Source organism: Candida tropicalis (assembly GCF_000006335.3).
Source record: "Candida tropicalis MYA-3404 genomic scaffold supercont3.5, whole genome shotgun sequence".
Lineage (NCBI taxonomy): Eukaryota > Fungi > Ascomycota > Pichiomycetes > Serinales > Debaryomycetaceae > Candida > Candida tropicalis.
In genome coordinates, this window is record NW_003020057.1 from 1,148,064 (window position 1) to 1,174,130 (window position 26,067).

At 35.3% G+C, this 26,067-nt stretch overlaps 10 protein-coding genes and 4 non-coding genes across 14 annotated transcripts; 8 read left to right on the plus strand and 6 right to left on the minus strand. All coding sequences in view use genetic code 12, as the record gives it.

Moving 5' to 3' along the window:
• Positions 1-18: 18 nt before the first annotated feature.
• Positions 19-1,416, minus strand: LIP1 (Lip1p; the record flags this gene model as incomplete). The annotated part of the gene is made up of 1 exon (XM_002549845.1): positions 19-1,416. One exon carries the CDS (start codon positions 1,414-1,416, stop codon positions 19-21), a length of 1,398 nt encoding a protein of 465 aa, XP_002549891.1.
• An 871-nt stretch (positions 1,417-2,287) lies between these two features.
• On the plus strand, positions 2,288-2,391 carry CTRG_06401. Its single transcript has one exon. It is a non-coding gene; the product is annotated as a tRNA-Leu (tRNA).
• A 201-nt stretch (positions 2,392-2,592) lies between these two features.
• On the minus strand, positions 2,593-4,038 carry CTRG_04189 (uncharacterized protein; the record flags this gene model as incomplete). The annotated part of the gene is made up of 1 exon (XM_002549846.1): positions 2,593-4,038. The coding sequence occupies one exon, from the start codon at positions 4,036-4,038 to the stop codon at positions 2,593-2,595; it is 1,446 nt and encodes a 481-aa protein (XP_002549892.1).
• Positions 4,039-4,477: 439 nt separating this feature from the next.
• CTRG_06406 lies at positions 4,478-4,581 on the minus strand. Its single transcript has one exon. It is a non-coding gene; the product is annotated as a tRNA-Leu (tRNA).
• Positions 4,582-5,730: 1,149 nt separating this feature from the next.
• Positions 5,731-5,804, plus strand: CTRG_06402. Its single transcript has one exon. It is a non-coding gene; the product is annotated as a tRNA-Asn (tRNA).
• Positions 5,805-6,097: 293 nt separating this feature from the next.
• CTRG_04190 (uncharacterized protein) lies at positions 6,098-7,753 on the plus strand (the record flags this gene model as incomplete). The annotated part of the gene is made up of 1 exon (XM_002549847.1): positions 6,098-7,753. The coding sequence occupies one exon, from the start codon at positions 6,098-6,100 to the stop codon at positions 7,751-7,753; it is 1,656 nt and encodes a 551-aa protein (XP_002549893.1).
• Positions 7,754-7,887: 134 nt separating this feature from the next.
• Positions 7,888-8,793, minus strand: SUI2 (translation initiation factor eIF2 subunit alpha; the record flags this gene model as incomplete). The annotated part of the gene is made up of 1 exon (XM_002549848.1): positions 7,888-8,793. The coding sequence occupies one exon, from the start codon at positions 8,791-8,793 to the stop codon at positions 7,888-7,890; it is 906 nt and encodes a 301-aa protein (XP_002549894.1).
• Positions 8,794-9,031: 238 nt separating this feature from the next.
• On the plus strand, positions 9,032-10,210 carry CTRG_04192 (uncharacterized protein; the record flags this gene model as incomplete). Its single annotated transcript, XM_002549849.1, has 1 exon — positions 9,032-10,210. One exon carries the CDS (start codon positions 9,032-9,034, stop codon positions 10,208-10,210), a length of 1,179 nt encoding a protein of 392 aa, XP_002549895.1.
• A 61-nt stretch (positions 10,211-10,271) lies between these two features.
• CTRG_06403 lies at positions 10,272-10,364 on the plus strand. Its single transcript has one exon. It is a non-coding gene; the product is annotated as a tRNA-Pro (tRNA).
• A 1,401-nt stretch (positions 10,365-11,765) lies between these two features.
• On the plus strand, positions 11,766-15,017 carry ATC1 (alpha,alpha-trehalase; the record flags this gene model as incomplete). Its single annotated transcript, XM_002549850.1, has 1 exon — positions 11,766-15,017. One exon carries the CDS (start codon positions 11,766-11,768, stop codon positions 15,015-15,017), a length of 3,252 nt encoding a protein of 1,083 aa, XP_002549896.1.
• Positions 15,018-15,337: 320 nt separating this feature from the next.
• Positions 15,338-19,168, minus strand: PGA63 (Pga63p; the record flags this gene model as incomplete). Its single annotated transcript, XM_002549851.1, has 1 exon — positions 15,338-19,168. One exon carries the CDS (start codon positions 19,166-19,168, stop codon positions 15,338-15,340), a length of 3,831 nt encoding a protein of 1,276 aa, XP_002549897.1.
• Positions 19,169-19,341: 173 nt separating this feature from the next.
• On the minus strand, positions 19,342-19,746 carry CTRG_04195 (uncharacterized protein; the record flags this gene model as incomplete). The annotated part of the gene is made up of 1 exon (XM_002549852.1): positions 19,342-19,746. The coding sequence occupies one exon, from the start codon at positions 19,744-19,746 to the stop codon at positions 19,342-19,344; it is 405 nt and encodes a 134-aa protein (XP_002549898.1).
• Positions 19,747-19,954: 208 nt separating this feature from the next.
• Positions 19,955-21,340, plus strand: CTRG_04196 (uncharacterized protein; the record flags this gene model as incomplete). The annotated part of the gene is made up of 1 exon (XM_002549853.1): positions 19,955-21,340. One exon carries the CDS (start codon positions 19,955-19,957, stop codon positions 21,338-21,340), a length of 1,386 nt encoding a protein of 461 aa, XP_002549899.1.
• A 271-nt stretch (positions 21,341-21,611) lies between these two features.
• Positions 21,612-24,437, plus strand: CTRG_04197 (CCR4-NOT core subunit; the record flags this gene model as incomplete). Its single annotated transcript, XM_002549854.1, has 1 exon — positions 21,612-24,437. One exon carries the CDS (start codon positions 21,612-21,614, stop codon positions 24,435-24,437), a length of 2,826 nt encoding a protein of 941 aa, XP_002549900.1.
• Between the last annotated feature and the right edge of the window lie 1,630 nt (positions 24,438-26,067).

The following is a 26,067-nucleotide window of genomic DNA, read 5'->3' on the forward strand; positions in this document are numbered from 1 at the left end:
ATATATTTATAAATTTGTCTAGAAAATATCACCCAAGGTTCCTAGCAATCCATTAAGTGTAAAGTTGTCGGTGTTCAATCCTGGTCCCAATGGGGTGCCTTGAAGAGCATCATACAATCCTGTAAAGTAATCACTAGTAGCACTTGAGATATTTGGGTATAAGAAGTTCATCATTCGTGCAGTATGTTGGCATCCTTTGACTGGATCCAAACCAGCGAATCTTCTTTCCAACCATGTCAACGCAGCTGGTGCACCAACTAAAGTTTCAGAAATGTGACCATTCAACAAGTCTTCAGCAAATTCAAAAGATTCAATACCCCAATCACACCATCTTTCATAGGTTTTCTTGACATTGACAATTGGAACCACTGCATCCAATGTGCCATGATAAACAAATAACGGTATTTTAGGAATGTACTCCTTGGAGACACTCATAAGATTGTTTTCCTGGATTGTTCTGTTAACTATTGGGTCGTCGAGCAAACCGTAACCATTAGGGAATAGTCTATTTTTACCTGCTAGAAATTGGCTAAAGGCAAAGCGAATGATACCAGGAATCATACAATGATTTAACCCATCAGCCAATTTATCTCTTCCACCTTCTTTGACTTCAGAGTACAATATTTCACGGAAATCATTATATTCATTACCCAATCCATTCAAAGCAATAGGTACTAAGCCAGCCAATAACTTTCCATCTGTAGCTTCAGCAGTAGCTGTAATATTGGTTACAAATCCACCAAGGGCAGCACCAATCAAATTATCTTCCAATTCAGGTGCATAATGTGGTTGCAAAGCAGCAGCCCAACCTGATGCCAAAGAACCACCAGAATAACCCCACATAGCAACCTGTGCATCTTCATCAACACCAGTAAAATTTCCAGATTGTAAAATGGCTCTGATTGAGTCCAAAGTACCATGTCCCGATTGTCTACCCACAGTGAAAGTTGATTTAGGACCTTCATAATCTGGAGATACCAAAAAGTAACCATTGTTTAACAATGGGACCATAAATGACATATCAATCTGTGTCGCAACAGTGGAAATAGAAGCACCCCATTGCATCCCATAGGAAGGTGAACAGTTAATATTGGCCGAATCTTCAAAAGTTTGATAGGATACCACTTTGGAAGGATCAGAATTGAATGGTTCTATGATAGTAGCAACAATAGCAGTGGCATTTCCAAAGGAATCAGTAGAGCGTACTAACAATTGCCAACTATTTTTGACATCTATTGGGAAAAATAAACCACTAAGCTTGTTGGGGGTCTTTCGGATCTTCAAAATCTCACCTGGTTCAGCATCTTCAAAACCATCTTGTGGAATGTAGAAATCATCATCCGATGGTTTTGTCAATGTGATGACAGCAGCATTAACATATGTTAAAAGAAAGAAGCAAACAATTGACAATTGCATTCTTGAACTATGAGGCGGGAGTTAAAGACAATCGTAATATTACGGGAGCTTCATTAAAGCAGAATTTTCTTTTGCAGGATATTAACTTCCATTTTAAATATTTGAACATCATCATCTACAATCCATGCAAAATAAGACCGAAATAGTTTTCCAATCGGGGTAACCTAAACTTTATTTCAATTCAACTAGTTTAACCGACAACAATTTCCTACAAGAGTTATATATGAAGTCTAGGCGGGGCATTAAAAAAAAAAACCGAATCTCCTAACAATCGCGAGGCACATCAAGAAATGACTTTTCCAAGGGGGAGGAGGGTATTGGTTACCGATATTATATGTACGTTTTACACAAATGCGGAGTTTTTCTTGTTTCGTTTTCAAATTGCAAAACTCGATGACGATTTCTATTTTAGGAAGTGCTGCAAAAGATGCAGAAGACAAAAAGTTCGGTTAAACTAGACATATCTACCAGTGGCATGTGATTTTCTTTTTTTTTTTTTGAAAGATGTTTGGTGCTCGGTATTCGATAGATTTTGCATATATCTGAGATATAGTGGCATACTAGCTTTAGATTCAACAGTATTCCTAGAAGACTCGATGATGCATAACTGAGCCATAGACTCCTTGGCGCCGATGCTTTCTCTTATTTCTAAAACGAGGGTCCAATCTATTTGGAAGTTGATTTAATGAGCCAGATTCTAGAAACAAATAAAATTTTAAGAGAATTATTTGTTCAAGTCTTCCGGTGAAAAATTTACCAATAAAGGAATAATAGAAAACAGTAATGGGTATCGTAATAAAATATATTTAACAATTCCCGAATTATTTTCTTTAACATAGATTACATCTGATTTTCAAAAAACAACAGATCTGGAGGGTTGGCCGAGTTGGTCTAAGGCGGCAGACTTAAGTTGTTCAACAATTGAAGTTATCTGCTGGTGTGTTCACCGCGCGAGTTCGAATCTCGCATCCTTCATCATTTTTTTGCACACTCAATAAACGGGATGCTATTTTTTTGTACTTTATTTCTTTTAATTTTCTACTGCTAAAAGTAAAATAAATTTATTGGAATGAATTGAGATATACTCTATAGATATATTTTCCATATATTTTTATAAGTATGGTTTAAGAATACCAAAAGCATAATCAAAAGTTTCTATTACTAAGCTATGTGATTCTATACCTTTTCTTTACTCTTGGCAAACATGTTAGCAAATACACTAGTAAATGGAACAGTTACGCCTGTATAATCTGCCAAATCAGAGTCAGTATGGCCATCCTTCTCCATCAAGTGATCCCTAGCCTTGATATAGCCTCGTAGAATTAATAATGTAGTAGCACACACAATGAATGAAACTCCAGTAAAAACAGAACAATATACATATCTTGTTGGATCGACACCAACAGCCTCCCCTTTGGTCAATGCAACCCCAATTACCGGTGAAAATAATCCCGAAATTGCCATCACTATGAATATCTTCGAGACAACAACATTCATTTTTTGAATACCAAAAGATCGAGCAATAGCAGGAGCAATCATACCATACACAGATCCCATCAATGATCCACTAATCAAAGCAAAAATAATAATTGATGCTAAATTCCTTGTTGGTATCCACATTGCCAAACAGAAAATACCAACAACATAGTAAACAACTACTGAAACAGTTACACCTCCGTATTTATCAGCAATGTATCCCACTGCTGGACGGCCAACTGCAGAGCCCACTTGGACCATAGCTGAAACGTATGACCCTTCCTCTCCTGAATAGCCCAAACTTGTAGTAAAATTTGCTAAAGTGTATAATACAATAACATAGCCAAACATACAGGTTATCATAAAAAAACTGAGTAACCAAAATGGTGCAGTCATAAATATCTTAGGATCAATGATTTTGAATTCGATACTATGCTGCTTGGCTTTGCTTTTAATCAACGCAATAGATATCCAAACCATGCCAAATTCCATTATACTTTGTACTCTAAGCGCCCAATGAACACCTTTTGTATCTACCACCTTTTGCATGGCCAAATTGTAAACAAGACCACCGAATCCAGAACCAGCAGTTGCAATCCCGCCAGCTAGTACTCTTTTCTTTTTGAAATATTGAGGCAACACAGTAATTGTAGGTATAAAAAGAAAGGCTAGTCCAAAACTCTGCATCAACCCTTGTGTCAAATATAGTTGCCATAATTTTGTAGACCAACTTGCCAACATTAATGCAGTAAATTGCAAACAATTTCCTATTATTAAAACTCCTCTGAACCCAATCTTACCAAGTAAAACATTGATAACTGGTGAGAATACAGTACCAACTCCAAAGGCAATACCACCAATATAGGCATAATCGATTTTTGTAGCCCCTGCAAAAGTATTTTCGGACAAGTATGCAGAAAAGTAAATAGCAAACCCACTATTACCTCCCCAAGTATTAAAGTTAAGAAGCAAACATGCAAAACAAATTACCCATGCATATCCACCATCTATGTTAGGATCCTGTGAAATCTCTGTGTCCTTCTGTTGTTGTGAAGCTTCTAAGTCTTGTTCCTTTTGTATGGAAGAAACTTCGATTTCATCTAAAGTACGAGATGAGTTATTAGAACCCTCAGTACTTGCAATCATAGTTGTTTTGTTTATTGATTTGATTTATCAGACATTATTACAATATTAAAAGATGAAGACAAATTCTGTCATTTATATATGTTTGGCGAAACAATGGAGGAGCGGGCTTTAGTTGAAATATTTCTGTTAAGGCTGAAAGCAAAAAAAAAAAAATAAAAAAAAATAAAAAACTCGATTTCTCGGAATCACGAACCGAGATTCCGTACTCACAATAAACAAACTACTTCAAAAATAAATCCGTGATACCGAAAACGGAATTAAACCAAAATGGATATTACGACTCGGAAAGGTGTTCCCGTCTTTTATAACTTTCCAGTTTATACTTATCGACATGTTACAATCATGTGGATAAACTCTAAATCCTTTGAAGACGTATTTAGCTCTTAATTTAATTACAGAAAAAAATAGCATCCCTTTTATTGCGTGTGCAAAAAAATGGTGAAGGATGCGAGATTCGAACTCGCGCGGTGAACACACCAGCAGATAACTTCAATTGTTGAACAACTTAAGTCTGCCGCCTTAGACCAACTCGGCCAACCCTCCAACTCATGTTAACGTGAAAATACATTATGATAAACTACAATTATGTTTATGGATGATTTGCTTTCTACTATTTACAATTATTAGATTCATTTGGATTATAAACTAGTTACCTGAGCAGGGAGTGTAATTATATTACCGGCAAATTACAAAAACAGGAAGCTCTATCAGGAAAATGAGTGTGAATGATAGCAAAATATCTTATGATTCTGTGAATTGGGAAAAAATATAAATAACACTCTAATATCCCAAGGTGTATATACGTTTTATAATTTAAAAATATGTAAACGTTTACTCGTTCATGGTAATTAAGGCCAATCAGTTACTGTTGTCTCCTCGATTACTGATGTAGCTAATATCCACCGTTTTACTATTTATTACTTGTACTTTTTTCTTCCATCTACGCTAAAGACTTTTCCAGAAATATAATGATTATTTTTTTTATTAGTTTTATTTTGAGGTGAATGCCGTCAATAAAGCTCAATTCAAGGCAGTTTCGGGGCTTAAGTTTTCAATTGGTCATGTTCTAGTATTTGTCATTAGATAGTATTCGCTAATACAGGAAAATTGAATTTGGAATGTTCTAAGCAACTAAATTAGATGGCATCTGACAATGTATTTCTTCTATGGTTTATGCAAGTCTTGATTTCAATTATATTAGCTTTTAATCTATTGCTGGTTGTATCTTTTTCTTAGAGTTACAAATTCTATCATTATGAATTTTATGTTGATTTTGATGCAAATTTTGGTTAAAAATATTCTACACCAAAATAACAAACCACGAAAACATTGCAATTAACCACAATACAATCATCTATATACGATAGAATTTATAAATATCAATGTATATTAATAATTACTAAAATGTAGGTATTTTGCACCTGGAAACATGCATCTGACGGATGTGCTATAATTCTATGTAGTAGACAAATATACTTGCCTTGATTCCGTGAAGAGCAATCTAAAATCACTATACTGCTAGTGATATAAGCCCGGAAGAGTAAAACAGGTGTTTCCTGCTGTGGGACCTTTTCATACAACAATAGTTATCAATCAAGCACTACGATGGAAGCTATTGTAAGGACACAGTGGTGGAAGCAACGGGACCACGGATTTCACCAAAGAGCTTAATAGCTCAGTTGGAAACACGACGACTGGGTGGCCAAGTTGGCTAAGGCGTGAGACTGTTAATCTCAAGATCGTGAGTTCGACCCTCACCCTGGTCGTTTATTTTTTTCCTTTTCTCCCCAAGCATTCATCCTATCACGGCTGTCTGCTTGTTATTTTTTTTATTTTTTCTTATTTCAATAGCCATATGAAGTGAACGATTCTGTTAAGACACAGCTGCTATTGGATTGGGTAATAAGCAATCGTTATACATGTTATGTGCGTTGTTGTGTGTAGAGAAGTTGATGAAAAAGCACGAAAAAAAAAAACAACCAAAACAAAAAATCAAAACAAAACAAATCTGTAAAAATCTCAAACCATAAACAATTGAAAAGAAACAACATACACCATCATGGCTACTATTCCAACTCCACCGGTAATAAATAGGTTGGTGTTATTATATGACAAACCAAAGTATTACCATACTATAATGCTACTCAAGGAGTTGCGAGAACTAGAAAATAATTACATCACAGTCATCGAGATTGACACCATAGATAAATTTCTCAAGGAGACAACAATATCATCAGTAAAATTTGACCATTTACACATGTGTGTTGAGTTTAATCCTGAATTTGAAGGGAACTTGCAGAAATTTATAAATTTCATGAAAAACAACCGCAAAATGATTGATGATGTCGGTGATATTGCGTATCATATACATTTTGAACCAGGTAAAAAATGGAAAGAGTATACCCAGGGTCAAGTTGCCAAATACACCAATTTCTTGGATGTTCTTCGTGATGTTGGTGCAGATAAAGTTGTTCATTGCTCGGTAGTTAATAAATATGACATGGATACTGTTTATATAACTGAAAAGGAAGATTTGGCTAAATTGGGAAGTGAAATCCAGCTGGATATCCAGTATTGGAAAAACCTCAAAACATTAGATTATGGTGAAAGTAGTATAAGATTCTTACCAGGGGTCAAATTACCAGATACTCTTGAGGTGTTAAATATTGGTGGAGGCTATGCTTTGGAAACATTAACTGGGTTCAAAATGCCTCCTAAATTAAAGTCATTATTAGCCGGTCAGGGAGCAATGCCAAGTATTGATGAAATTGTATTTCCATCAACATTACAAAGATTAGAAATACCAGAGAATAAAATTTACTTTCTAGAGAATGTCAAATTCCCTCCATCATTAAGAGATCTTGACATCTCACAGAATAGAATAGAAAGTTTAAGAGACGTTCGTTTCCCCCATGGATTAAAATCACTCAATATGGGTCTTAATCCAATAGAAAATATAAGGGGAATCAAATTTCCGGATACTTTGCAATTCTTGGATGCGTCTAACTTACCAAATGAGTCAATGACAGGAGTTAAATTCCCAGAGCTGTTGGAAGTATTAAATTTGCAATCATCTATGACCAACACAAGAGGGTTAAAATTACCTCAACATGTGAAGATTCTTATATTAAGTGGTAATGGGGTAAATAGTATCAACCCATTGAAACTACCCAGCACTATCGAAGTTCTTTATTTGAACCAGAACCACATTAAAACTTTAAATAAAGTTAATTTCCCACCAAAGTTGAGAGAGCTATATTTGGGAGACAATCTTATTACAACTTTGAAAAATGTATTATTCCCGCCAACAGTTGAGGTCTTAGATTTAGAGAACGACCCATGGTCATTTGAAAATGACAAACAAATCACAACCTTGAAAGATGTTGTCTTGCCACCTAATTTAAAGATTTTCAAGCTTGGATATCATGGTCTTAAGACAATTGAAGCTTTTGAATTTCCTGCAAGTTTAAGATATCTTAGTTTAGCATACAACGAACTTCGTGTAATCAGAAACATAAAATTTGGAAACCATTTGAAGACATTAGATTTAAGTGGCAACCCAGACTTGTTGAGTTTAGATAATGTCATCATTCCAGAATCTGTTACTGAATTGAGAGTATCAGCACCGCTTATTCCTAATTTACCTGGTTACATTGTCGAAAGAGCAAATGAAGGAAGATTAATAATCAAAAAGTCAGCACCTCAACCTGAATAGTCTTGTTAATTGATTTACATTTACAAGTGAAACTAATATACATATTTTACTATTCTCCGAAGAGAAGGAGAATGAACCAAAAAAAGAAAAAGGATAATAACGAATAATAAATGTAAAAATAAAAATGAACTCTATTAGTTATCATCTTCATCTTCGTCAGATGAATCTTTATCATCAGCTTCTCTTCTTTCCAACAAACGTTCCAATTCAGCATCATCAGTAGCAGTGACAGCTTTTGGAGCCATGTTAATTTTACAGTTACCACCGTTAGATTCAATAGATTCAGTGATTTTGGCGATAGCGTCTTCTAAGATTTGAATACCTTGTTTTTTATCCAAAGCTTGAACAGAAAGGAAATATAATGGAGCAGCAACCAATTTAGCTTTGACTTGCATTTGTGGAGTAGAAACGGATTCAGCAGCTCTTAAAGCTTCCTTAATAGCATCTATACCGGCATAGGTGAAACAAGAAACTTCGACATCAGCTCTTATATTGATGGCTTGTGGAGTTAATCTTCTGGAAATGTATAATTTTAATTCGTCTAATATATCATCTGAAGGAGCTTTAATATCATCAAAGATGGAAGGTTCAGTGATGGATAACTTGAATGCGTCATAAGCATGACCATATTGTCTACTTAATGGCCAACCAATAGTTTCATATAAGTTTTCCAATGAAACGTTGAATTTTTCGGCACAGTGTCTCAAGATTGAATGAACAGCCTTTGATTTATTGTATCTTTCGTCACACTTGACGATATCTTCAGCAGAAACTCTTCTCTTGGACAAATCGATATAACCCTTTTCTTTATCAACTCTCAATACAACGGCAACTTCGTTCTTACCAACACGAATCAATTTTTGGATAGAACGAATACGTCTTCTAGATAATTCAGACAACAAGACCATACCTTCAATGTTGTCATATTCTAACAACTTGACGTAGGCACCCATTTCTGCAATTTCTTGAACGTTGACCATGACAACTTCGTCAACTTCTGGGTACTTGTTTTCATAGAATCTGCAATTTGTTGAACTCATTTTTTTTTGTTCTCTGTGTATATCTCTATTAATAACTGAGTGGTTTGGTAGTTATAGTGTTGGCTTTATGAATCACTTGTAGCGAAGTGAAAAATGAGTTTAGAAAAATTTTCTATTGTGATTTGAAAATTTTCTAACTATTAGCATTCGCACGACCCCACTCTTCTTTTCACAGTATTTTTTTCTTCTCTTCTTTTTTTTTTTTTGCAGATGTCCATATGGAACCTTTGTCATATACATGTCCAAATTCATTATAGAAAACAATCTCAGAAAAGTTATACCATATTATATAAATCTAGAGACACATGTTAAAGGTAGATGGGAAGGTAAAACGTTGATAGAAGTTTTCAAATCTGATTTTGGTATAAGTGAACAGGATGTACTAGAGGATATTAAGAATGAAAAATTGTATGTCATTAGTAATATCAACAAACCTAATGAAAAGGCTTGCTTAAAAGGTTTTGATTTGTTAATCAGTAGACCACTACATGCCAAGGATTTGGTTTGCCATTCAAAACATAGACACGAACCACCAATTCCATACCTTGGTAGAATAAAGAGTGTTTATGAGGATGATGAGTTGTTAGTTGTGGATAAACCATCTGGAGTTCCAACTCATCCTACTGGGAACTATTATTTCAATTCTGTTTCTGAAATGGTCAAAGACCAGTTTGGTTTAGAGGCAATTTGGACTTGTCATAGATTGGATAAAGTAACTTCTGGAGTACTTATATTTGGGAAAACTAAATCAGCTGGACTGAAATTTCTGAGATTGATTAAAGATCATAAGGATCAAACAGAAAAAACTTATTTGGCACGCGTGGTGGGTGAATTTCCTAATGGTAAGCTTCAGTATAATTGTCCAATATTTGCTGTTAATTTGAATGGCTATTTAGTTCCTGGAAATTCCGAAGAGCTTCCCCTTGATTCAACAACGATATTCCAGAAAGTATCCTATAATGCATCATTGAATCAGAGCCTTGTAAAATGCATACCAATAACAGGAAAATTTCATCAAATTCGAATACACCTTAGAAATTTGGGCTTTCCTATTGTCAACGACTCATTTTATAGAGGAGATAACGAATTGACAAACCGAAGGTGTTCAATCGAAGAAGAACTATACAAGAAGTTATTTCAGAAATATCCTGAATTTAAAACTTTTGGGACTACAAGAAGAGAAGGATTTATAAATATTGACTTACTCGATGAAAAACTACAATACGGTTTAGACGAACTTAAGAGAGATCATTTGCAGTCATTGAATGAACAAAAACTATCGTATTGCGAAGAATGTCACCGCCTGTTGTTTGATGATGATTATAGACTGAATCCAAATATCTGGTTACATGCGTTGAGTTTTAGCTATGGTGAATACCGTTTTGTAACAGAATATCCTGAATGGGCAAATATATAGAGAGATGCATACTCGTTCATCACATCTGTGCAGCTAGTGTGAAAACGAGAGTTGGTTTTTGGGGTCAATGGTGAAGAGGCTATCATGCTCCTTTAGGGACATCAATTAGCCTCTAATTTAGGAGTGGTCCCGGGTTCGAATCCCGGTTGACCCCAGGATCAACAAAAGAAAACTTTTTTTTTGAAAGATTTTACAATTGAATAGTAATTTGAATACTAGATTGTGGTTGAATGTATTATACAGTAGAACATTAACTCTCTTTACATGCTTCTTATTGCTCATATATTGGTCGTATACACTTGGTAGCTCCCAACACAAGGAACCAAAAATAAAATAAGGAGACTTCAAGGGGTGGGGGGGTGACGAACAACGAATGTTAATTTGTGATTGTAATTCGGTAAATATGGATGCCATTCAATTACATGGTGAAATATAATAAATCGAATGTTATTCAATGCCTCAATAATAACCATCCGGAATTTTATATACCGATAGGTGGTTATTACCATGCATATTAGTTTTTGTGTTGATACTTCGGGACACGGAAAAATGTCCTACACTCCTTTGTTTCTTAATTGAGATATTCTTATTCCAAAAATGTGAGTAGCAATTATAATTAAGGGGGCATTTCTCCTCATATGTTCTGGATACAAAGGAGTTTAGAGATAATTTCGGAGAAATTACAAACATCTGCATACGTTTGACTAACTTTGCCGTTTGTACAAAGAAAGATGAAAGTGGAGAGGTGTAGAATGATGTGGTTCTATTGAAATTGATCGGTAGGTCTACTTTCCATATGATCTATGACTATCGTATCAATCAAACACTTTTTCAGATACTATCAAATCTAACATCACACTGCAACAACAAACATCAAAAGAAAAAGAAACAAATCAGTAAAACCAGAAAAGAAAAACCCATTTCTAGAATGGTGCAATTAAAAAAAAACAACGACGAAAAATTAAACTATAAACTTATTGAAAGCAATAGTTGATTCTTTATTTTTCTATTGTCGCCTTAAACACGCGACGATCTTTCTCTACCCCCTGGCCTCCTCCACTCCCCAGTCATCCTCCTTCCCCCACAAGAACTCAACTACGAACAAGAAGAGAACAGCAGGGAATCAAAATAACGCATCCTTCTTTTACTTACCTAATTTTTTTTTTTTTTTTTTTCAATTACTAAACATAAACTTGAAATTTCCCGTTACTATTAATAGCTTCTATAGTTTGTTAATTTTCCATTCATTACGTTTCAATTCAAACAACAATCAACCCATTGATTATTTTTCTTCTTCCTTAGTTTCAGGTTATTGCTTGCAGTTAATATTATTATTATTTTTTTTTTTAGTCTTGTTTACTTTATCCTTCCAATTAGTTCTTGACCCCTCCCGCTCATTTTATCCCCATTGACGATTAACCTGAACGTTCTGCTCTTCGTGATTAGTGGAATCCGTGCTTTGGTGTTGTGCTGATACTTGCTTCTCCCCCTTTTAAACTTTACATCAATGAATTACTAAGCTCTACATTATAATTATTTTTGGTTTTGTATAAATATGGGAAGAAAACCGTCGTCCATAATTCCAGAAGAAGAAGTAGACGAAGACGAAGAAGACAGTAAATTGTTGTTTCTATTAAATTTTCTAAAGTCATTACCTATTAAGAAAATTTGGATTGTCATGATTGTATTTGCTAATTTGTTTGTGTTTATTAGTTTTCAATTATTTTATGCCAAGTTTGCCCATGGATTTCCTGGAGTTATACCTTTAAAAGCTAGATCCCCCGAGGGTTTACATACAGTTGATCTCAGCAAGTTGATCGACAGTCAAGAGAACAAAAAGATATTTAGCCAGATGAAGTTTTCCGATCAAGCATTCTATGATACAACTGACAATGTTGTGGGAACCACCGAGTTTACTGAGTTTAATCAATATCAAAGACAACCCTATGTTGCTAATGGATACATTGGAAGTAGAATCCCAAATATAGGACAAGGATTTGCCTATGATCAACTTTCCAATTCACTGGAAGCAAATGAAGATGATTTGTCTAACGGTTGGCCCTTATTTAACAAGAGATATGCAGGTGCATTCATCGCTGGGTTTTATGACATACAAAAGAATACTACTGGTACAAATTTCCCTGAGTTATTAGAGAATGGTTATGAAAGTGTCATTGCTGCTGTACCACAATGGACAAGTTTATCATTAAGTGTTGAAATAGATGGACAAGTATATATATTAGATCCAGCTTTGGATCTGCAAGATATGGGAGGTATCTCAAACTATGTCCAAAACTTGTCCCTTAGTGATGGAATAGTTTCAACTCAATTTACTTGGTTGAACAAGCTTAATGTGAAATATGAGGTGTTGGCTCATAGAACAAATATAAACTTGGGATTAGTTGATTTGCAGATTTCAAATATCGGGAATGAAAATTTAGAGTTAACCGTAACTGATCTGCTTGATTTCAACACATCTCAGAGATGTCAATTAAATGATGTCTCCACTGATGATCAAGGGATTTCCATCACCTTCCTGCCTCATGATTTGGATTATATCCATGGCGCAATATATTCAAAATTGGTATTAGATGGAGAAATAACAAGAGAAGTTCAAACTTATGAGAAAGTTACTCAGTCATCTAAAATTACAATTGGGTGCAATTCAAATATCAAAATTTCAAAATTTGTTGGTGTTGCATCATCTGATTTGCAACCGGATCAATTGAAAACATCTGATGACGTTTTACAATTAGCCAAGAGTGTTGCACAAGAATGTCATAATGCTGAACAAATTATTGATTCACATAAGCAAGCTTGGTCAGAGGTGATTAACAATGGTCCGTTGGTAACATTTCCAAGCGATCCGTTACTCAATTTAGGTGCCAGAGCATCTGTATTCCATTTATTGGCAAATACTAGACCTGATGCGCAAGGCGTTACTGGTGCTTTAGGTGTTGGTGGTTTGAGTTCTGATAGTTATGCTGGTATGGTATTCTGGGATGCCGATTTATGGATGTTGAATGGTATTTTACCATTCGCTCCTAGTCATGCAAAGAGTTTGATTAACTATAGATTACATACCCGTCAACAAGCAATTGAAAATGTTCCCGAGGGATACCAAGGTGCAGTTTATCCATGGACAAGTGGAAGATTTGGTAACTGTACTGCAACTGGACCTTGCTTGGATTACGAATATCATATAAACATGGCAGTTGCAATGGCTGCTTGGCAATTATATATTAGTGGTGCTGCTGATGATTTGTATTTGGAAACTATTGCTTATCCAATAATCTACGATGCTGCAAATTTCTTTTCTGACTATGTTGTTAATTTCAATGATTCACTCAATAAATACACTACATCCAATTTAACTGATCCAGATGAATATGCTAACCATGTTGATAACGGTGCTTATACAAATGCGGGTATTGCATTAGTTATGAGATGGGCTCAAGTAATTGGTGGTCATTTAGGTAAAGTTGTTCCTCAACTATTTCAAGATATCGAACAGAATATCTTTCTTCCAACAGCCAACAATTCACAGAATATCACTCTTGAATATTCCGGCATGAATTCCTCAGTAGGGATCAAACAAGCTGATGTTATAATGATGACGTATCCACTTGAAAATGAATTGATTGATGATGAGCAAGCATACATAAATATGGAATTTTACTCCATGAAACAAGTCAGTTATGGACCAGCAATGACATTTCCAATTTTTTCTGTAGTGGCAGCAAATTTAGCACCAACAGGATGTGCATCTCAATCTTATTTACAAAAGGCGATACAACCATTTTTGAGAGGACCATTTGCCCAATTCTCCGAGCAAAATAATGATAATTATTTAACAAATGGTGGTACTCATCCTGCGTTCCCATTCTTGACCGCTCATGGAGGGTTTTTACAAGCAACTTTACAAGGATTGACTGGTTTAAGATATGATTATGATATTGATGAGAATGGTAAATTAGTTAGAATATTACGATTAGATCCTATTGGTTTACCATGTCTTGAAGAAGGAGTTAGTTTTAATGGAATTCAATATGACAATCATACAATTTCCATGTCTATAAACCAAACTCATTTTACAATTACAAACAAATGTAAAACCAATCCAAATGCAAATGATCACATTACTATTTTATTAGCGGAGAGAAACCCTGATAATGGACAATATGTAATCAATGATGGTGAAACTAAATCATTTGCATTATTCAAACCAGACATTAGTTTTCCAGATTCAATATCTGAATGTGGCCAAGCACTGTTTTATAATGTTACTGAAGGTGCATTTGGTGATGCTTCAATTCTGATCAATGATGGTGACAATACAACAAGATGGCAAGTCAAATATAATGATACTGTTGGAAAAGTTATTGTTGATTTTAAATCTTTTAAAAATATATCAGGAGTTACTTTCAATTGGGCTGATAAACCACCAATTAATGTGAAATTATCCAAATATTCAGGTGATCAATTCACTTCAATAGTTGATTTCTTTGCTAAAGTTGATTTTGGAAATGAATTATATAATAGTTACAAATATGCAAATCCAGAAGATCATATATTTAATCAAAGTGAAGTTTTTGAAGAAATTCATTCAGAATCAGTAACTATTTCAGCACCATTTGATAACAAAGAATACACTCAAGTGTTGGTTCCAACAAGACACAATACAACTTCAATAGATTTAAATTTATCCACACGATTCTTGTTGATCGAGGTGGATAATATTCACAATACAGTTCCTATAGATGATGATTATGGTGGTGCAAAACTTGCAGAAGTTGTATTTTACTAATGCAAGAAGCTAATCGATAAAAATAAGTTGATGACAATATAGATGTGTCCCCCGATAATAGTTTGAATTAGAATATACAATTGTTTGCATTTCTAAGAGTTTCTCTATAATGAACATTTATTTTTTTTTTCATTTAACATTCAACTCTTTTCAAAGACTATAAAACGTTACGACTAATAATATAAGAAATATAATGGATTATACAATAACAAAGCTGAAAAAAAAATTAAGAACAATAGTAAATAATAATAATAAAAATAAAAAGAACAATTATATCATATCCTATAAACAAAATGAAAATGGGATTCTCTTTCTACTCTCTAATACATGGCTTCAGCCATTGTAATAAGACGTTTAAGACCAGTATGCCAGTTACCAATTTCGTCACTATGACTGGTGGCAATTTCAACATTAGCAGCTGAAGCAGTAGCAAAATCCTTTGCTTCTAAAGAAGAACTAACTTGTTTCAACAATTCAAGAACTGGCTTAGAAATTTCTTCATTGTTCAAATGATCAAACAATATATTAAGTCTATGTTCCATATCAGTTCCATGTCTAGCGTATTTTTCAGGAATGTTTGGCTTAATTGCTTCAACAACTTTAGTCAATGAATTAAATATTGGCAATGCATCAGCTGGAATATGAGATCTATCTCCTTGTGGATGCTTTGGTTTTGCTGGAACTTCTGGTTCTTTGGCTGGTGGTTGTTCAATTTTTGCTGGAACACCTGCTGGTGGAGGTGGAGGAGGAGGGAAACCAGCTGTACCACTACCAGCTTGAGGTGGAGGAACACCACTGAATGCTGGTTGAAGAGGAACAGTATTAGCAGCACCAAATGGTTGTGGAGGTGGTGCAACAGAACCAAACTTTTGTGGAGGAGGAGCAATACCAGCATGTGGAACAGCTGTTGCTGGAGGTGGTGCATATGGGTTCTTTGGAGGAACAGCACTAGGTGTTTGTGGACCACTATTGGTTAACTGTGGACCTGGAGGAGATGCATATGAGACTTTTGGAGGAGGTTGTTCATTACCACTTGGTGCATATGGATTCTTTGGAACTCTTGGAGATGAATTAATAGCGGGACTACTACTACCAGTTGCTGGAGATTGTAATGCTTCACCTGAAGTAGGTGGTGGAGCGTATCTACTTGAGACAACTGGTTTTGGAGATGGTGACACAGTGCGGACAATATTCTTTGATGGAACACGACTACTAGCAGAACCTTTTGGTGGAGGAGCAACGTTTGAAGTAGAGATGGCTCTCTTTGGAGCACTACCAATAGAATTAGTAGATCCGACACTTTGTAACTGACTTGGTGCAGTTGACAACGGAACAGGGGATACTGAAGCAGATTGAGAAGCAGCAGCAGCAGCAGCGGCAGCACGTTTTGGAGCAGTTGCCTTTGGCTTGAAAGTATCCGGTAAATCATTCCAACCATCAGTTTCTTGCTTATGACTAGCCTTTGGTGGAGGTGGAGGTGGGATAACTGAAGCATTAGCAACTGGTACAGTACCAATCAAATTAGCTTGAGGTGGAACTGGCGATTGAGCACTGAATCCGTTATTACTTGGTGCATATGGGTTGCTTCTAGCATATGGGTTTGATTTTGGAGCAGCATAAGATGGTGCACCGTATCCTGCAACAGGCGGTTGATAACCAAATGGTTGCTGTGGCTGTGGCTGTTGTTGTTGTTGTGGAATAGCTGGAGTGTATCCTGAAGTTGGGACAGAAGCCACTGGAGCAGCACTATAACTCTTTCTTGGTTCAGCAGTTACTGGTGGAACTCTTGTATGAGTTCTAACAGCAGCACCTGAAACTGAGGACTTGTTAGTAGCAGATCTAACATTAGTAGCTGGTTTAACATCTTTAGAAGCAGCCTTCAAAATTCTTTCCTTTTCGGTTCCGGCAAATTCGCTTGGTAACAATTGCAAGAACTTACTAGCTAATTCAAAATCACCAGTGCCAGCAACCAAATTGACAAACTCCAAGATTGGCTTGGAAAGATGTTCAACCATTGGACCAGTAACTTCGCCTGTAGATTTAGTAATGTATCTATAGGTGGCAAGTTTTTCAACGAAATTAGTCAATGCTTGGAGACGAGCATCAGATGGAGAAGTGACATCTTCAGTTTTCAAGTTCAACAATTCAGTTTCATAATCTGGCAATTCTTTTAACCAGACATTAGCAATCTTATCTAAAGCACCACCAGCCAAATAACAAATGACGGCATCGTTTCTCTTACCACCTTTAGATTGCAAGATACGGTCACCCAATTCGGATAACTTACTGTTATACTCTCCTTCATCGGAAGTGAAGGAAGCAATACCGACAGCAATTTCTCTCCAGTTGTCAACATTAGCATGAGCAACAAGATCGGTAACATTCTTGGATGATGCATTGTAAAGAACACGAGAAAGATTGTTTTCTTTATTTTTCTTAAAATAAGCACTTTTTACTTGCTCTTTGATATCATCTGAAGCATCTAAGGCCAACACCAAAGCTTCCAAAAGCTTCTTTTGTTCCAAACAAGAAGAAACGGCTTCTTCAATTTTGTTACCCAAAATCAAATTGATCAACTTCTTGTTTTCCTCACTTTCGTTGTTGTTGAAAATCTTAAAGTTTCCTTCTGGAACGTATACACTTTCTTTCTTGATGGAATCCCCATTACCCAATTTGTCAAAGAAATCATCTTCACCATTGACTTTTTTGTCTTCCTGTTCATCATCATCTTCTTCCTTAGGTTTTTCTTCTTTCTTTGCAACTTCTTTGAAGAAGGCATCTTTACCTGATTCAGACAATTTTTTCAACACTTCCCAATCGGACTTATTGTTTTCATTAACAGTTTCTCCTGCCAATTTTTCTTCAATAATTGTAGTGAAATCATCGTTCTTCAAGTCTTTGAATAATTTCTCGGTTTTATCTTGACCTTTAGCAACGAATTTTTCAATCTTAACAACAGACTTACCAGAAGCATCTGGGGCCACAATAACTAATTTGGAACCAAACCCGAATGAAACACTACCTGGGTTCTTGAGCCATTGTGGAGCTTGTTGGATTGAAAACACTGGTTGTTGAGTATCAGCAGTAGATAATTCACTCCAGAATTCATTGTCGTCACCAGAGCTGGCTTTAGTAGCAGCTGGAGGAGATGTGTCTTGAAGACTTTGAATAACAATCTTACCATCAAAGGAGGCGGTAGCAAAAATATCAGGAGCTGCTGGGGCAAATTTTGTCTTGAATGCCCAGTTGGCAGTAGTAGCATATTCTCCTAATTTTACACCTTCAATTGGGTTCCACAAGTAGGTGGCATTGTCTTTTCCACTTGAAAGCAACAAGTTTGGATCTTGTTGACACCAATCTAAAGACAAGACACCCTTTTCATGGCCTTCTAATATTTTTTCTGGAGCATTAGAGTTTCTCAAATCCCAACTCAAAATTAGTGGACAGGTGTCATTATCACTTGCAGTAATCAATTTTGTGGATTGAGTTGGATGCCATGCAACATAAGAAAAGTTAGCTCTACCAGATGGACCACTGTAAGATAAATGTAAAAGTTCTTTCTTTGCTTTCAAGTCCCAAATTGAAGTGTAGCCGCCATTTCCAGTACTGGCAAGAATGTGGCTGACTGAATTATTCCATGACACACAAGTAATTTCATCCATTGGGGTCATTGCTTGACCTGGTGCAAATGGCTCACTAAAAGTTTTGGTATCCCAGATAAGAATTTGTCCTTTGGAACCACCAGTTACCAAAACATGGTTTTGAATTGGGTTGAATTGTAAAGATTTGATAGCACCATTAAGTTTATCTGATTTGTGGACGGATGCTTGAGCAAGATCTTTAGTTCTAATTAAAACATCAGCATCCCAGAATTCTATAGTTCCATTTTCAAAAGCACCTGCAATTAAACCTTGTGGTCTTTCGTCGAATGGCTTAGACCATGCCAATGCGTAGAATCTATTGTCTACTGGGGCAGTAAATATTGGTTCCAGTTTGTTACTTGATGAAAATATGTCCCATATTTCTAATTTGGCTGAAGAACTGAAGTTGATATCAACAGCACCAGCTACGGTACCAGAAGCCAACAATGGTAAGTTATCCAGACTCCATGTAAAAGTTGAAGTACCTGCTATTTCACTGATCTTGACCATTTTCTAGTTTTCCAAAATGTACTGAAAATAAAAACAAAAACAATTATTGAATTGAACTAAAATAAATCAAAAAAGAAATAAACAAGATAATGATAAATTGTTGTAGATAATGATAGTAAGTATCAACTTTTATTCAATTAATTAATAATATAAAAAAAAGGGTAGATTTTTATTTAATTCAAACTAGAAGAATGTTGGTCTGAAATATGTTCCTTGCTTTTTTTTAACGATTTTTTTTTTCTCTCCCAATAGATTTGACATTTTTCCATTTTGACCAACACATCAACAACAACAACACCACCACCAGAACCACCAAGCATGGACGACAACAGCAGAAAAAAAAAAAAAATAGAGAGATCAGGTCGTGTGCAAGACGACGGTTTTCTTTTTTTCTGTTCACAAAGATGATCCAAATAGAAACACGCGTGAGGATACATAAAAAAATTACGTGTGAAGTTAAAGGGGGAAGCGAGGGGGGACGGAAGTAATGCCAGTCGACCCATTTTCGTACCAAGATTTTCACGCCAATAATCACATGCGTGTAAACATGACGAAAAAAAGAATAGAAAATAATACATTACTAGGATTAATTATACGACGGCTTGATCCCAAAGTGAGATTATTGATTTTAAACTTACATCACCATCAAGTGAATTTTTCAGTTGATTTATTTAATTGTTATTTTTTTTTTATTTTTTTTGAATTCCATAGATTTTGAGAATAAATTCAACGATTGCACATTAATTTGGAGATTGTGATATTCTGTTGGAATTAGGCTAGTATTTTATGTATCTTTCATTAACACATAATCTATTTATCATGCTGCCTTTATATGCCACGGCTTTGAAGAACAGTACCAGACGAAAACAAGTAATTAATTATATTCTCAATCATGTGGCAAAACCTTCCCTAAAAGCTTTCATATATGCCTACCTATATTTGGTTTTACCTAAAGCTATCGGAAGAATCGTCAGTGCTGTTCGAAAGAACAAATACGATAAGATATTCCCAAGAATTAAGAAAACCATGTTGAACGCTTTGCATCCGCGTAAATTTCCTATGTTTTCGGCTGCTTTGGTTGCAGGAATAAATATATTGGAACCTCTTATTTATGGGCTTTTGAAAAAGAATAAGATAGCCAGGACTCCCACATCAAAATTGTTCATATCAACCCTCGTATCTGCCTTGATTTCTGCTGCAATCACCTTTCCAGTATATCAACAACATGTCCTTGGATATGGTAGATACAACTCTTTGGATTTGACTTTGTTGGTTGCAACAAGAGCTATGGATACTGCACTCTCATCATATTTATCTAAAGTTGTACCGCAAGGTGTTGCAAACTTTGGTGATCCTCTTTTGTTTATTGCAAGTTGTACTTGTATAATGTTTTGCTGGTTCTTCTACCCCGAAAAGCTTCCACCAAGTTATCACAAATGGATAACGTCTGCTGCCAATATGGATATAGAATTTTGGGAAGTATTGAGATTGGTAAGACAAAAGAAATTAATCTACGGCCAACATGGTCCTTATGAAGATTTTTTGGGTCCTTATTTTGAAAAACACGGTAGAGATCCTAGAAGAGGAAACACCATTGTCACACAGCCAATTGAATGTGAAGCGGTTCATGCATTCACGACAAAGAGTTGTGAACTCCATGCATTATGGAGGTTTTGGAGAGGGTTCAAATTTGCCCTTGGAGTATATGCACCTTTGAACTTGCTAATGTTGATTTTCCCACTGAAGACTAACAAGACTGTTCGTTTAATTCGTGTATTAAAGTCTTCAATTAGATCATCTTGTTTCTTAGGGACTTATATCGGATTGTACTGGTATGCAGTTTGTTTGGCCAGAACTCGGTTATTTCCTAAATTATTCCCAAATATCCCAAGAGCTAGATTCGATGATACCATATGTGCTGCCAGTGGAGCTGTCATGTGTGGATTCTCGTCGTTTATTGAAACCCCTCAACGTAGAAAAGAGTTGGCATTATTTGTTGCTCCTAGGGGTCTTGGTACCTTAGTACCTCTGGAGCCAACAAAGAGAAATTTGATAATTGAAAGTTTCGTATTTTCAGTTAGTTTGGCAGTTTTACTTGCATACTCAAAAAATAATTCCATGAGTGTGAGAGGTATATTTGGTAAGGGGTTAAAACAGGTTTTTAATATTTAATTACTATCATCTGGTAAAATGATGTGTATATCGTTCTTCCTCAGATTAGCTTAATTTGCATCCATTTTTATCCATAATTCTCGGTAATACACGCCATCAATGAACTACGAGATTTTTTTTAATTCTCTTGTTGACGGATTCGCATTCTCCTCTACAACTTTAGAGTAAAAAAAAAAGTGCATTCTTTATTTTGAGTTTATTGGATTTTTTTTTTTTTGAGTTTCTTATTCTTTTTGTTTATAATTATATTTGATAGTTATCGTGACATGACATGCTGGACTACGAGTCAGAAGAAGATATAGATTGTGTTGAATTTGATTTTTCAATTCCCCTAGATCACAGAACTACAAATTTGACAGAGCGTCACGATGAGATTGCTCATTTATTGGGATTGACATCCGACGATAATGATGAAGATACTGATGAGGAAGACAGTCTACCACTACTACTATTTAAAACAATTGCAGCATTATGTGATCCATTCACGCAACCAGAAGAGTCAAATGAATGTATACTAAGTGTTGATTGTATATCTGATTTGATAATTGCTATTCTGTATAAATCGTATGTCCAGAAGCACGAATCTGCCAAAGACATGCTTATTGAATCCATTAGATTCGACATATCTACTATTTTATTTGGAATACTACGTGAGATTCATAAATTGTTAAATGCGAATGATGAACTTCATTTAAGATATATAAACAATGACGAAGCACACTATATGGAAAATCTACCGAAATGGACCCCTATACCGATAATTGCCCAAAACGAGTACACACTTAGATTAGTTTATTCAATTGCGTGTGTGATAATTCTAGCCATGTATAAATTATTTATTCCCAAGACAGGTGATTATAATTTGACAAGTAATCCTTATTTACATTACTTCTTGAAACTTTGGAAGTGCCACACCAATATTATACTACTAGGGTTAGAAATAGATAGAAGGCTAGAATTTCTTAATCATGAGAAAGGAACACACGAAGAAACTCCAATGATTGTTGAAGATACATTGAAAGGGTCCAGTTCTATACGGTATGTTCTTGCATGGATATTAAATCAGAACCCATCTTCAACAGGTATAGAACATGAAGATGAGGACCAAGATACCCTAAAAGACAGTAGTAACGGTGATAAACTTCAAAACCCGAATGATTATGGAATTGATTTAAGGAACGAGACTGTATTTAATTTTGTTCAACCACTAGCGAGAAAGAACACAAATGGAGGAGCTATACTGCTTGATATGAGGTTAGTTTCAATTGCATTATTGATTTTGTATTCAGGAACATCATTTACTGCTGGTGTCTATCAAATTGATGATAATCCATCGGTGAATGAAGACCAGGCGGGCAGGAGATTAAACCAATCAAAACCGATCTCTGAGATTGGCGATATTTTGATAGATTTGGAATATGCGGATAGATTTGATGAAGATATAAAGTACATGTTGGAGTATGATTATGATGAGGATGATGATGATGATGATGATGACGAGGAAAATGAAAATGGAAATGAAGATGAATATGATAACGGAGAAGCCAGTACAAAGTCAATATCAAATCCGAAAGGCAAATTAGATAAAAATGATCTTCCATCTGAGGTTGGTGAAGCACTCACAGCTTCTGGAATTGAATTCGATGAGTTTGGTAGAGATTGGAGAGACATTCCAAGAGGAGAGAATAGGGAGTTTAATAATTTATTCACAACAAGGTGTAAACAGTTTGACAAGCTAACAGATAAGAGTGATTCTGACGATTTCTTTGTCACATGGGATGAGCTATACGAAACATTTGAATTTTTAGTTACGAACTCAATTGAAGGAAATTCTCAAGCTGAATCTAGAATTGGCCAAGTAGTGATCAATACCATAGCTAAAGCAATTAAGGATAATTTGGCAGAAACTGAATCTGCGATAACCCCATCCAAGATTTACAAGTACTGGACGTCACTGGCTAGTGTTGAATCAATAAAAATTACTCAAGATGAAAACAACAAAATGATTGTGCCTATTTTTAATGTCACTAAATTTGAATTGTTTCTTCATAATAATTCGCAAGTTGCTAGAGCTGCAATGGATGAGATGCTCATGTGTGAAGGATATAGAAGATTACTCATATGGTTTGTTACTCACAATCTCAATATTTCCATCTTGTTGATTGATTACGTCTATCAACTATTGGCTGGTCTTAGAGGCACCAAAGAGATAGCTGCACCATATGCATTCTCTAGAAAAGGGGACAAGCTACTTTTGAGTGATATTGAACAGCTGATGTTATTACATGAGTTCCTAACAAACAGCAATGTTTACCTTTCAGCAACTAATGGGATTGAAATAGAAGGCGGGTATCAGGTTGTCTTGGCCGAGTCAATTGCTAAGAAGCTCATGTCATTGCTATGTATCATGATCAATCATCTTATCAAACTTGGAATTATTGATTTGTCAGAGAAAAAAGACGAAGAGGATGATATTCATGACTATCGAAATGAATTACAAGTATTGCTTATCAATTGGATTGGAAAAGTCCCAGAAGCTAGACAATTGTTCTTCAAGATTAAGAATACTGGCCAAGATGAACTTAAGAAAACAAAGGACGAGAATACCGGTGTAACAAAGGAATCTGAGTTGGAATTATTTCATCTGTTTGAATCAAAATCTGTCCTCGAAATCACCGATGAGGTTGACAAGAATGCACAGTATAAGAAGGTTATTGAATCATTTGCTGGTCGTATTGAACAACATTTAGAAGTTGTTTTAAACTCGAATAAAGTGGCAATGAATTTAAATGAAATTAATGATGATTTTCGATTTTTCTTGAATCATTTTAATACCCTATGCAAGATTGAATATTTAGCCGAACTCTTGTTTGAAAAGTTTGAACCAGTTATATCTTCAGGATCGATTACAGAGTTGGGAAATGAACAAGGACCGGAAGAATTCTTTGACGCCGAGTTCAATACTGATTTCTTAAATGGTGAAGGTCATTTTCAAGAGAAAGAGGAAGAAACCAAAAAGACCAACCAACAGAAACAACAATCACAGGCAAATACAAAGAAAAAGTCAAAGAAGAAAAAGAAATCTAAAAAGAAGTAGGAGTATATGTATTAATAATATGTATTAATAGAATTTCATGTCAGTAGAAGTGTGTTTGAGTTGATCAAACTTGATAGTTGTGACTTGTTTCCTCACACTATAGATCTTTTTCTAGCGACTATGACTCTTCTCTGTTGTTCCACGGATACGCGGTACCGGACTGACTCCGTTTCTCGTTTTGACTCGATGTCGGCGTTTTAACAAAGGGGGGAGTTGCCTACTTAATCTTCTCTTTTTTTTTTCTTTGCCATTTTTCAGTATAATCGATACAACTATGTACAGCAACAAAGTAGCATCTCAATCTTTGAAATCAATTATCATGTCTGCTAAAAGATTCAACTCTACTATCACTCCAGTATGTGTTGTTCAGAATTAAGTATTACACAAAATGGAGAACAATTCAATTGAATTGAGATCCAATTGTGGTATACCCTACGATCAAGATTCCATATACTAACAAGCAATTATTTTACAGGTTAGAACCAGTCAAGCTCCACCACCAGCTGCTTCATACTCCCAAGCTATTAAGGTTAACGGTATGTAATGATTTACAATTGAGAGTATACTCAATGGAGATTTATTTTACTAACATCTAATATATCAGGATTCATTTACGTTTCTGGTCAAATTCCATACACTCCTGAAAACAAACCATTACCACAACCAGCTTCAATTGCTGATCAAGCTGAACAAGTTATTCAAAATGTTGCCAACATCTTGGAAGCTTCCAACTCTTCATTGAAACATATTGTTAAAGCCAACATTTTCTTGACTGATATGCAAGCTCAATTCGGTGAATTCAACAAAGTTTACGCTAAATACTTTAATGACCACAAACCAGCTAGATCTTGTGTTGCCGTTAAAGAATTGCCATTAGGTGTTGATTTGGAAATGGAAGTTGTTGCTGTTGAAAAGGACGACACCAAATTGTAAGTAAGTGTGTATTTAGATAGTCAATTATCAATTTAACAGAAGACTAAGTAGATATACTTTAAAAAATAGTATCTATGGATGTAGACATTTCAATCTGTCAGAATTATCAATTTACCGTCGGTTGTAGATGTTGCAACATATTTCTTGGTCAGATAAAGAGTGTGGAGATTTTTCCACTTTTCAAAATTCACGCACGTTAGGGCTGTAACCCTAATGGTTTGGATTTGGAAATTTATATGCACACTAAGAAGGTAGAAAAAATAAAATCTATTCGCACTTTTGTCCTCCTAACAGTATGTGAAAATTTGTGTTAGTCGCACCAAATTCTAACAAAAGTTTCTCGCTTTATTGAAAATTTGAATTTTTTAATTTTTTGCTCTCTTTGATTGATTGATATTACCATACAACACAGTAACGATGGCTCAACGTATCACTTATAGAAGAAGAAATCCATGTATGTTTAAACATCAATAGATAGAATAATGATAATTATACATTCTTGGAGAGGAGTAGAGTATCACCATTTGATTTAGAACAGGGAATAATAATAAAAAAAAAAGGAGATGGAAAGATACGGAAACAGTGTTAAAAAGAAGTGATTGAAGAATGAAGATTATAATACCAAGATGGATATAATAGAAAGCGTTATAAAAGAGATGTCCGAATTCAAATAGTGAATATGTTCCACTTCAAACCA